Source organism: Denticeps clupeoides, chromosome 15 (genome assembly GCF_900700375.1).
Source record: "Denticeps clupeoides chromosome 15, fDenClu1.1, whole genome shotgun sequence".
Lineage (NCBI taxonomy): Eukaryota > Metazoa > Chordata > Actinopteri > Clupeiformes > Denticipitidae > Denticeps > Denticeps clupeoides.
The window spans coordinates 5558735-5570258 of NC_041721.1; the positions used below are offsets into that span (position 1 = coordinate 5558735).

Sequence of the window (11524 nt, forward strand, 5' to 3'; positions counted from 1 at the left end):
AAAAGCGCAGAGTCATTTTGTGCAAAGTGGTTTTGTGCAAAGTGATTTTGTGCAAAAGAGTCCGGAGTGATTGGAGGTGAAAGTGCATGAGTTCTATGTACTGTTGTTGAGAGCTTGGACAGCCTGCGGGAAGAAGCTCCTCCTCATTCTCTCTGTGTTGGACTTCAGGGAGCGAAAGCGCTTCCCTGATCACAGCAGAGAGAAGAGTCCATTGTTGGGGTGGTTGAGGTCCTTCACTATCTTCCTGGCCCTGGTACAGCACCGTTTGCTGTAGATAGATTGAAGGTCAGGGAGCTTGGCTCGCCTGTCCTTCATGGTGCTGTTCCCGAACCAGGTTGAGATATTTCCCGTCAGGATGCTCTCTATGGTGCAGGAGTAGAAGTTCCTGAGCACCTTGGAGGGCAGTCTGAAGTCTCTCAGGCGTCTGAGGTGGTAGAGACGCTGCCGGGCCTTTTTCACCACGGTGTTGATGTGACAGGACCATGACAGGTCCTGCGTGATGTTGACACCGAGGTAACGGAAGCTGTCCACTCTCTCCACTGGGCTCCTGTTGATGACAGGGGTCTGGTAGGTCCTCTACTGCTTTGTACTGAAGTCCACTATTAGCTCCTTTGTCTTGCTGACGTTCAGGTGGAGATTGTTCCTCTGGCACCAGTTCGCCAGATTTCCAACCTCCTCCAGGTAGGCCGTCTCATCGTTGTCAGAGATCAGGCCCACCACGACAGTGTCGTCAGCAAACTTGATGATGGTGGTGGAGTTAGTAGTGGCTGTACAGTCATGGGTGTACAGGGAGTACATCAGGGGGCTCAAAACACAGCCCTGGGGGGCTCCAGTGCTGAGATTGATGGAGGCTGAGACATGTCCACCCATCCTTACTGCCTGTGGTCTCCCGGTTAGGAAGTTGGAGATCCACTGACAGAGAGATGAGCTGAGTCCCAGGTGCTCCAGCTTGGTGGTGAGTGTGGAAGGGATTATTGTGTTAAATGCTGAACTGTAGTCAATGAAGAGCATTTTAACATAATTTCCCTTCCGAGTGTCCAGGTGGGTGAGTGCAGTATGGAGGAGATGTGATATGGCATCATCTGTGGACCGGTTGGGACGATACGCAAACTGTAGTGGGTCGAGTGTATCTGGTAGTGAAGAAAGAGGACCTGTCCTGGACCTGTCCTGGAGCATTAACACCTCCAGCCTGGTCAAGAAGGCTCACCAGTGCCTCTTCTTCTTGAGAACATTAAAAAAGAACCAGCTACCCACTACCATCCTGTTGAACTTCTACCGCTCTACAATAGAGAGCATCCTAACCAGCTGTCTCACAGTGTGGTATGGAAGCTGCACTGTTGCTGAGCGTAAGGCGATGCAGCGGGTGGTGAAAACTGCCCAGCGCATCACAGGGACTCCACTTCCATCCATTGAGGAAATCCAGAGGAAGCACTGTCTGCGTCGAGCTCACAGTATTCTTAAGGACTCCTCCCACCCGGCCCACGAACTGTTCTCTCTCCTGCCTTCAGGCAGACGCTTCAGGCTACCACGGACAAGAACCAGCAGACTTAGGAACTGCTTTTTTCCCCAGAGCTGTGTACTACTAGATATAAAGAAACCGATCAAATCATTAAACACTCACACTTCAGATACACAAAATGCACACATCTCAAACATTTTATTCCAGTGGGATCATGAAGTACAGAAGGATGATTACGGGGGTGCAGTGGTTTGCAGTGTAGGAGATCCGTCCTTGGCTTGTGTGAATATGAGTGTGTAAATATGAACACTGTAAGGCCTTTTTTCATGTCTGCATCTGGTGCTGGCCCGGCAAATCTGTCAAATATTAAAAGTCAATGTGGACCCTGAGCTAAAATGTTTGGCCACCCCTTGCATACAAGTTAACACATGTTCTTTATAAAGACTGCTGCATTCTTAATAAGCTTCAATCCTACAGTTATACACACAGGATACCACACAATATATTCACTTATCACTACAATAGTGATTTTTTTTTGACATGCAGTGTAAAAATCCTGTTGGACCCTGCTGGAGTTGTACCAGAAGGTCACCCAAACATTATGGCCCATCTCTGCTGAAGCCACAACAGGACCTTCAGATTCAGCAGTCCACTACTTGGGGTACTCGCATGTATCAAATGATCTGATGTCTCCAAAAATGCACAGTTACCATCATGGCCTTTGGACCAAGATCATGGACAGCAAAATGAGAATTTCATTGCACACAGGAATACTAATTTCTACAGGACATATGACAAATGCTTTGAATGTTGAATAGAGGTTCCCACATAAAATGTTGAGTCACCTGGTTCAATAAACGTGTCTGAGTAACTCTTCATTATTTACATTCAAAATAAAAGCACTGGAGCGTTTAAATGACTTTTTTTCTGGTGACAGAAGAGAGCTGGTACAAATGACAGATGAAGCTATTTACACATGTGTTTCCCATATTCAGTTATCTAAGCCTCATTTGAGACACAGAGCATCAAAGCTTTGTTCAGAGACCTTTTTTGGAGCTGCTGGGAAGAGGATCATTTTTGTTTCCTCAAATTCAAAGTCCATTTGTCTTTACTGTTTAAGGAGTTGCCTTTTAAAAACTATGAGACTGAAATTTCGAAAGCTAAGAGACCAAATCCACTGTTCTGGAGGAATAATGAGTGATGATGGCACAGATCCATACCCAAGAGCAGGCTGAGACATGCTGAGACAAGATAACAGCAGATCCATCATCACGTGATCCATCATCAAAAGTTCCAGCATACATGCAGTAAGACTGATTGTTTCAGTGTCTTGGATTGCGTGTGTTATGGAGACTTGTCATGCCGTTGGTCACATGCCATGGAAGACTCCTTCTCATTGCCAGGTTTGAGGGTTCGAAGGACCTTTTTTCTTGCAGAAATAAGGGAAATAGATATTAGTGCTTAATCTGTCACATGACAACAGTTCTTTCCAGCTATTTGTGTTGGGGACGGCCCAATGTGGAACGCCGAGTTTCATTTATGGTTTTACATGTTTCTCCCTGTGTGTAATGAACACATCTAGAGAACATATAACAATTTAACATAACTGTAATAATGCTGTGTTCTACATAAATGTGAGATTTATGTGTGCATACTGTAAGATCCCATGCTTGGAGGTGTCCTGACTGTTCACAGAAGAAGAAGAACCCACTTCAGTAGTGATGCTGATTCAAACCGCTCTTACTACGGATTGAAAGTCACTCTGCATAAAGGCGTCTGATAAATGCCATGAATGTAAAGTGTACCCGGACTAATTTGCTCAAGAATTCATATTACTATCATGTGGTGGTACGTTTTCATGAGTCTCTTCCTCCTTGTGTTCTGTGTCACAGTCTGGTAATTCCTGCATCAGACCATCACTGTGAATCATTTCTACTTGAGGTCTCTCTTCTTCTACACTGTCCTGCTTGTTTGTCTTTGTCACATTTTAGTTCATGAGTAGAACACAAGTTAAAGTATTTGGAGTTTTTATTCATTTTATTACGGCTGCATGAATTGTGATTTTTCACCTTCATCTTCATCACTGGTGTCTGTCTCTTTGTTTGGTTGTTGGTTCTTGTCTTCAAACTCCTGTCTGACTGGCTCAGAGGTCTCATCAGTGATTCTTAGTTCTTCTGTAATAAAATAATACAGAATAATGAAGTAAAATGCTAACACACATTTAAGACATTCTATTTTAAACATCTGCAATTTAAAGATTGATTATTAATAACATGCTTTTTTATTGAGACTTACCTGGACTCTTATCTTGATATTTTTTAAAATAATTTTCTGTGTTGCCTTGTTCGATGATTGACAGATCCACATTAATGGAGTTCGACTTGCTTTTGTAAACATCACCATGTTTCTGTTTTACTTCCTTCTTTTTATCAGGCTGATGGTGGTTCAAACATCTCTCCTTTTCACCCTCTTGTACCTGATCCATATCCTGGTTGGACTCAGTTCTCTCCTCATCACTCTCTTTGTTATAATGAGTCTTGTGGTTTTGTGGTAAGATGCTCACAGCAGACATTACAAGACGATCAGCAGTGGAAGGTTCTGAGCTGCACTTACCTCTGCGAGACTGTGGGCGCTTAAAAACCAACAGTACAACAAGAACCAATACCAGCAGAATGAGAAGTAGAAGGAGAGATCCAACAACAGAACCAACCAGGAAAATGGTGCGATCTTTGGACACACACACAAAAGAAATCAGGAATGAAGGCAAATAAAGATCAGAAGAGGCTCTTGGTTCCTCACCTCTAGTAGAACAGTCTCCAGCTGTGTAACTCTGCTTCTCCTCACTAACTGGGTTCTTCACCAGACAGGTGTAGCTGGAACCCAGGTTCTCTTCACTGATCTGTATCGGGTTCCTGTTCTCTGGGTTCTGTAGTCCAGGTCCTGTCCAGCTGTAACTGAGGAGAGGACCGTCTGCTTCACAGACCAGAGTTACTGTAGATCCTGTTTCATTACAGCTGATCCTGATGTTCCTCACAGGGTCTATATATAACATATATAAATAATCATATATCTTTTAAAAACATTTTTAGAAAAACATACATTCCCCAAACCACTTTTATTTTATTTCTTACCAATAACATCCACTTGTTGAGTGAAACTCTTTATTTTTCCATCAATAATAATTTCTGCTTCATACAGTCCACTGTCGGCTGGTGTCACCCTACTGACGGTGACATCGCCGGTTTCTGTGTTCAGCTGAGTCCGCTGCTTGAACTGTAAATATTCTGAGATCCCTGGTCTGTATGGTTATTATTATTATTATTATTATTACTCAGAAACATTTATTAAAGAATGAAATACAAAAGTTGAGTCAAAATAACTTTACAAAAAGCTCCACCCTTTACAGACCTGTAAATGGCAGCCAGACAGATGGGACTAAATCTGAGGAATGTAACATGACAACATTGGGCAGGAGTCACGTCATTCTCATCCTGGGTGGAGGGGGCAATGCCCCAAAAAACGCCCCTTCTGCTCCACTAACATGAAAAGACCCTACAGAGCTTTCATGCCAAACATGCTTCCTCACATTTATTTTTAATGCCTATTGGTAGATACATCAGTCATTTTTTTAATAATGTGTTTATAATGTTTTAAGCCCAGGATTTTAAAAGTTTTAATTTAAATAAAAGCCAGTCAAGTTGGTTATCAGTTAGAAATCAGTCAAGCACCCTTTACTATTTACATAAAAAATGGCACTTTATTTGTAATTATTCGAGATTTAGTTATAAAGAATAAAATGATTTTATGACAATCCGTTTTAGCGTTAATTGTCCTTGTTGAGGTTCGGGTGAAAAGTTCAGATTTTTTGTAATAACAAGAGCAGACGATTGCAGAAATGAGCAAACTTGATAAAAATGAAGATGTCCCTCACCTGAAGCTGCCTGCAGAATAATGCAGACAGATGGAATAATGTAGAAGTTCATTGGAAACAGCAGATCAGAAGACCTTTTCAAAGTAAGAAGAAATGAAAGTGATGTGACAAAAGTAACCTGTGAAACAGGTTATAGAATCTAGAAGAGTCGATCCGCCTTCTACACACGTCATTAATAGTACAGCTTAAACTTTAGACATCAAGACTTTAGCAGCTTGTAGATTTTTAGTTTTAACACTCTGCAGTTCAGAAAAGCAGATTTTTCCTTCAGAGCCTAATCGGTCAAAACGTCAGTCCCTTGTAGTGGATTATGGGTATTCTTGGAAAAGGAATGAGATTCTATAATCATATAATATTCTATTCTATCTATAGGCTTTAGGGTTTCTACAGCACTCTCCGTATGGGTCTTCTGGACCAGAATCTCTGCCTCTGTAAACCTGTCTGAATGTCACGACTGAGGGGGGTGATGGAATGATGGACACCCAGGGTAGGGAAAAGGAACACAGTTTATTTGGGTACACATAAAGGGAGTGGGCAAAAACAAGGCACCACACCTTAAACTGAAAACAGTCCCCTCTGGTGCCACGGTGTTCGTCTTGTGTTGGGCTGCAGATCAACTGCTAATGAACTACACAATCCAGGGAGACACAGGGAAACGGGAACCCTCAGGCTGTGTGTTGGAGAACCGCTCTGCCCGTCCATGGTGCAGCCTGGTGATACTGGACCCCAATCATGCCGGGATTATCAGCGTCAGTTGGGCGTGATCAGGCCTCGCTCCTCAGGGGCGCCAGCACCCCATGTGATGCCCAGTTAATTAATCTACAATCGGTCACGTCCCCATCTAGGTGAATGTGTGATGTGGGAATACACAGATACCAGGCCCAAGCGAAATATTGTGCTTTTATTTACAGTGAGCAGTGAACAAAACTCCAAAACTTTCCTCTCGCCACCGCCTCCTCCTCCAGCTCCACAACAATGAGACCCAACTGGTGGTTGGAATGTCTCCTTAAGTACTCCAGTCCTGTGCGTTGACTGGCTGGCAGTTGACGAGGGAATCGGTGGGCAGAACCATAATCCCAATCTCCGCCCAGCAGACAGCATAAGAGGGAAACACGCACAAACACAGAGCACCCCAAACCATTCTACGGCCCAAAGGACGTAACAAATCGCAAATCTACAGATGTTGTACATACAGATCTACAATAGTTTTTTCAGAAATTCTCTCAGTAACATAAAAACCAATCCCGTCATGCCTTAATTGCAATGATGTATAATAAAAAAATAAATAAAAGGGTGGAGAACAGAATGGTGCATGTCCACTGGGACAATTAAGAAAAAAAATGTGAATATTAAAAAGAAAACTACCATGGCACATGAGAACATGTCCTATAATGCAGGACAACCTGTGTCCCGGCAGGAGTTTCAGAGACCTCACCGGCCTGGACCTTCCGGCAACCCAGAAAAAACACACAGGCCCTGTCCCTGCGTGACCTGTTTGAAGGTTTGGGAACACACGCCCGCCCTACCCTCCCCAACAGCAAGGTGGTGCTCCAGGACCTTCTCCCTTCAGTCTTTCAACCTCAAGGCTGGAGCCCCTAACCCATACTGCACCCCCCAAAAAACTGTTTGGGATGCACACTGTGGAAGGGATTCTTGAAGGGCTGTGGAACCTTTTTTGTTGATGTCAATACATTTCATTTGCAATATTCAAAATAACCAAACACATTTGACTTATTTATATACATTTAGACTTTATTGCTTTTTTTTTTCTTCTTCTGCGTTGTGTAATTTTTTTTATTTCGTTCCTCGAACCGCAAATGATGAGCTGACACCAAGAGATTAGCAGTGCCGCGTGTATTCTGTTCAAAAGCAAGGTCGCGTGTCAGGATTGCCTGCAGCTGGGCTCCACACCGGAATCCAATCCTGACGCCCCATAAATGCCGGAAGTTTCCGCCCGTTCGGGGTCGCTGGCATTTTCGTGAACTTCAGTTGGTAACACTGTTTGTAATTTGAGTTCTGGCAATCGCCACACGCCTACGGGTTAGTTTTAGTTTATCTGTATTTAAGTTAAATCGTTTTCGGCCACCGCACCATTGTTTCTTTGAGTTTATTGTTTGTTTATAAATAAAACCCTTCCCAACATGTCAGACCTCTGCGCTTCCTTCCCTCGTAAGTCCGTAGTCATGACAGAATGCCAGAGACCCCTCCAAAAGCGCAGAGGTGGAAAGCAGAGGAGAAGAAACGCGGCGAAGGACGCAGCCCGGCGCGGCGAACGCGGACGGCAGGGGAGAGACGCGCCGCCCGTTCTGGTGGAGCGTTTTCTCCCCGAGAAGCCGTGGTACGCGGCGCCGCGTGATGACGTCACACCCGGGAAACACCGCGAAACCCGGAAGCGACAACGTCGGCAGGTGAGTGGGCGGAGCGAGGACGTTGGCGTCGGCAGCAGCGAGGAAGTGACGTGGGCAGCGAGCGCAGAAGATGCGACCCCCACGATCTTCGCCATGTCGAGCCAAGAACTCTGCGCTCTGCTGGCAAGGCTCCCCGTGGACTGGGACGACACGGACGACGACGAGAGCACGGGAGACGAGAGTTGGGCTCCGCCCATCGCGCCAGTCTGCGATCGTCGCAAGGTCCGTGGGGACCCACGTCACTTCCAGGGGGGTGAGAAGCGGCACCAACAACGGCGGCGTCCCTCCAGCGAGGGGATGGGCAGCCTCCAGCCCGAATGGCCAGAGTACTGCCCATGGGAGCTTATCGCGCCATGGGTCCAGGATGTCCGCAGGGTGGACGACCCTTGGAGTCACCGGTGGGAGGACACGGATGACGAAAGCGATGATGACGTGGATTTTCGGTGGGCGGTCGGTGCCGGGATGGCTCCGCCCAGCGTGCGCGCCCGAGATCATCGCGGCGTCCGTGATGACCCATGTGACTTCCGGGGGTACGAGGTTGACGACCAGGATGACGCCGTTTGGGCAGTCGGTGCCGGGATGGCTCCGTCCATCGCGCCCATCCAGGATCGTCACGAGGTCCGTGGAGACCCACGTCCCTCCCAGCAGTGTGAGGAAAGCTGGTGGAAGAGGGCGACGGGAGGTCGCCAGCCAGCAACTGCGCTGCCGGGACTGCCTCGCAGGGAATCCTCCATTCCTGCTCCAGTCGCCGACCCGCCTTCCCTCTGCCCGGACGTTCCCCAGCGAAATGGCAGCGCAGCACCAGCGTCCACACCTGCTGGAGAAGACGTCCACCCCCCTCCACACCACACACCTACCACCATCTCCAGCGACGTGCCCAGCCCCGTGTGGGACAGCCCAATTGTCCCGGGACCCTTCAGTGGGGCAGCAGACACAGACGAGATCACTACCATCCTCACGTGTCTGACTGGATCAGCATGGGGCTGGAGCACAACCCTCTGGCAGCAGGGAGAGACAGACAGGAGTTTTCGGGACTTCCAACAGAGACTGAGGGCGGAGTTTGATCGGCCTGAGCCAGGGATCGAACTCTGCCCCTCCACCACATCCAGTGCCAGTCAGGATCCGGGGCAAGAAGACCCAGCACTGGTGGGCGACGAGAAGGTCGCTCCTCCCGAGATCCTGGCTGTGCCCCCTGAGGAGGTCCCGGAGAGCCCAGAGAGGGAGCCAGACGACCCTCTCTTCTGTCTGTGTGTGTCTGTGTGGCATATGTGTCCGTATGTTGCCCCCACTTCCCCTCTTTGTGTCCACCAGATGGCGACCCATCCGCGGAGCCGAACCCCAGGGAGGAGGTTCCTGACCCGAATGTGCTGGTCCAAGGCGAGGTGGACAAGCCCCAAGGTACCCCTAAGTCCAGCCGGGGGGGGGTGCTCCCCCAAAGAATTTTTTGGGGGGGTGCAGTTCGGGTTGGGGACTCCTCCTGAGGGGAGGGGAGGTGGGGAAGCGATGGAGCTGGGTCCTCCGGTAGCCAGTGAGGAGGGCGGGCCAGGCATGGGCCTGCGTCTGCCTCCAGAGGGGTGGAGCGCCATAGAGCCCCCGGGTAGGCATGAGGACCCAGCTGGGACAGGCAGGAAGAGGGCCTGCTTGTCCCAACGGACGCAGAAGGGGCTAGCCAGATGGTCTGGCAATGCCCCCCCCTTGGCACCAGGGCCGTGCAGCGAGAGGGGCTGCATAGTCCCAGAAGGCACCAGCCTGGGGTGCCTGGAACAGTCGCCGGAGGCTCTGGGACAATCTCCCTGCGCGGTGCAGGGGGTGGACACAAGACGTGTCAGAGGGGACATGTGGAGACAGGGCCCACACGTACCCAGATGGATCGGCCCTGATTATTGTGTGCAGGTACGGGAGTCCGGGGCCGCCATGCGGGACCACGCCGGGGAGCCAGGCCGAGGGTCCGGGGGCCGCCATGCGGGACCACGCCGGGGAGCCAGGCCGAGGGGTCCGGGGCCGCCATGCGGGACCCACGCCGGGGAGCCAGGCCGAGGGTCCGGGGCCGCCAAGCGGGACACGCCGGGGAGCCAGGCCGAGGGTCCGGGGCCGCCAAGCGGGGACCACGCCGGGGAGCCAGGCCGAGGGTCCGGGGCCGCCAAGCGGACCACGCCGGAGAGCCAGGCCGAGGGTCCGGGGCCGCCAAGCGGGATCACGCCGGGGAGCCAGGCCGAGGGTCCGGGGCCGCCAAGCGGGACCACGCCGGGGAGCCAGGCCGAGGGTCCGGGGCCGCAATGCGGGACCACGCCGGGGAGCCAGGCCGAGGGTCCGGGGCCGCCAAGCGGGACCACGCCGGGGAGCCAGGCCGAGGGTCCGGGGCCGCCAAGCGGGACCACGCCGGGGAGCCAGGCCGAGGGTCCGGGGCCGCCAAGCGGGACCACGCCAGGGAGCCAGCCCGAGGGACCGGGTCCTCCAAGGGGAGGATACAGCAGGGCAGGAGCCCTGTGGTTGCCGCCGTCCGCCCCGCCGCCTCCACTGATGGTACTGTTGGGGCTCCGAGGACGTAGCCCTTGGAGGGGGGGCTCTGTCAGGATTGCCTGCAGCTGGGCTCCACACCGGAATCCAATCCTGACGCCCCATAAATGCCGGAAGTTTCCGCTCGTTCGGGGTCGCTGGCATTTTCGTGAACTTCAGTTGGTAACACTGTTTGTAATTTGAGTTCTGGCAATCGCCACACGCCTACGGGTTAGTTTTAGTTTATCTGTATTTAAGTTAAATCGTTTTCGGCCACCGCGCCATTGTTTCTTTGAGTTTATTGTTTGTTTATAAATAAAACCCTTCCCAACATGTCAGACTTCTGCGCTTCCTTCCCTCATAAGTCCGTAGACGTGACATCGCGTCAGAATATCGCGTCAGAACATCGCGTCACACATCGCGTCATTCTGCACCTCTCTCTAGAATATACAGTATTATCAAAACATAAAAAAATTTTCACTAAATAACACACATACAAAATATTCCAAATATGTACATAATTTAGAATGAAAAAATAAATAACTTTTTGCACACCAACCCCACGCACCTCTCACAACTCACAGCATGTGTCCAAGAGAACTGAACCGGGTCTCCAACCCACTAACCCAAGGGCACGGCCGCATCCAAACAACTGTCGGGGGGGTGATCAAAGTTTTATAACCCACATAACTTTTTACAATAACCATAAATTGAACAAATAAAGTACAGGAACATATTTCACGTAACCAGAAACATGAACACACTTTTGACTTTTTTGCTCTTTTGTCTGATTGTCGAGTGTCTTCTGATGCTCCTGGTTCAGGTTGTGCTGCTGCATCTTCATGCTGAGCCTTTCCAGGGCTCCACAGAAGTCCTGATCTCGGGGGCTTGGCTGGGTATTTTGTTTGGGGAGCTTCTTTATCATCTCTACAAACTACAAAAAGAAGGAGTCATATTAATATTATTAACAGTAATATTATGCATGTGTTGTCTGCTCTGAGATATTTGGCTTGTTTTACATAAAAATAAAATGTACCTGAATTGAAATGCCATATTTTTGCTTTGATGCTGGTTTTTCAGTTTTCTTCCTCACATTCAGACTGAGACTCTCCACCATGAGCTGCTGGTTGTGGCGATTGCCTGTCAGGATCTGCACCTAAAAAAATATATTTTTTGAACCTACCTGGCCCATCGGTTAAGACGGGATTCCATGCTCCCCTACCGTCCTGA

The 11524-nt window shown here is 49.3% G+C and overlaps 1 protein-coding gene across 1 annotated transcript; it reads right to left on the bottom strand.

Annotated features, from left to right (window-relative positions):
- Nucleotides 1-1640: 1640 nt before the first annotated feature.
- On the bottom strand, nt 1641-6462 carry LOC114765186 (SLAM family member 5-like). The gene is made up of 7 exons (XM_028955270.1): nt 6424-6462; nt 4868-4995; nt 4591-4757; nt 4259-4498; nt 3755-4186; nt 3529-3633; nt 1641-2888 (listed from the first exon to the last, which is right to left on the bottom strand). Exons 1-7 carry the CDS (start codon nt 6460-6462, stop codon nt 2782-2784), a joined length of 1218 nt encoding a protein of 405 aa, XP_028811103.1. The 3' UTR covers nt 1641-2781.
- Between the last annotated feature and the right edge of the window lie 5062 nt (nt 6463-11524).

Bases quoted from the DNA above. Each gene is read 5' to 3' on its own strand.
- LOC114765186 (XM_028955270.1), bottom strand. From the start codon at position 6,462: ATGGTTCTGCCCACCGATTCCCTCGTCAACTGCCAGCCA. The intron at 4,499-4,590 runs GTAAGAAATAAA...TGTTATATATAG, and splicing joins TCAACAAGTGGATGTTATTG to ACCCTGTGAGGAACATCAGG. The intron at 3,634-3,754 runs GTAAGTCTCAAT...ATTTTATTACAG, and splicing joins ATATCAAGATAAGAGTCCAG to AAGAACTAAGAATCACTGAT.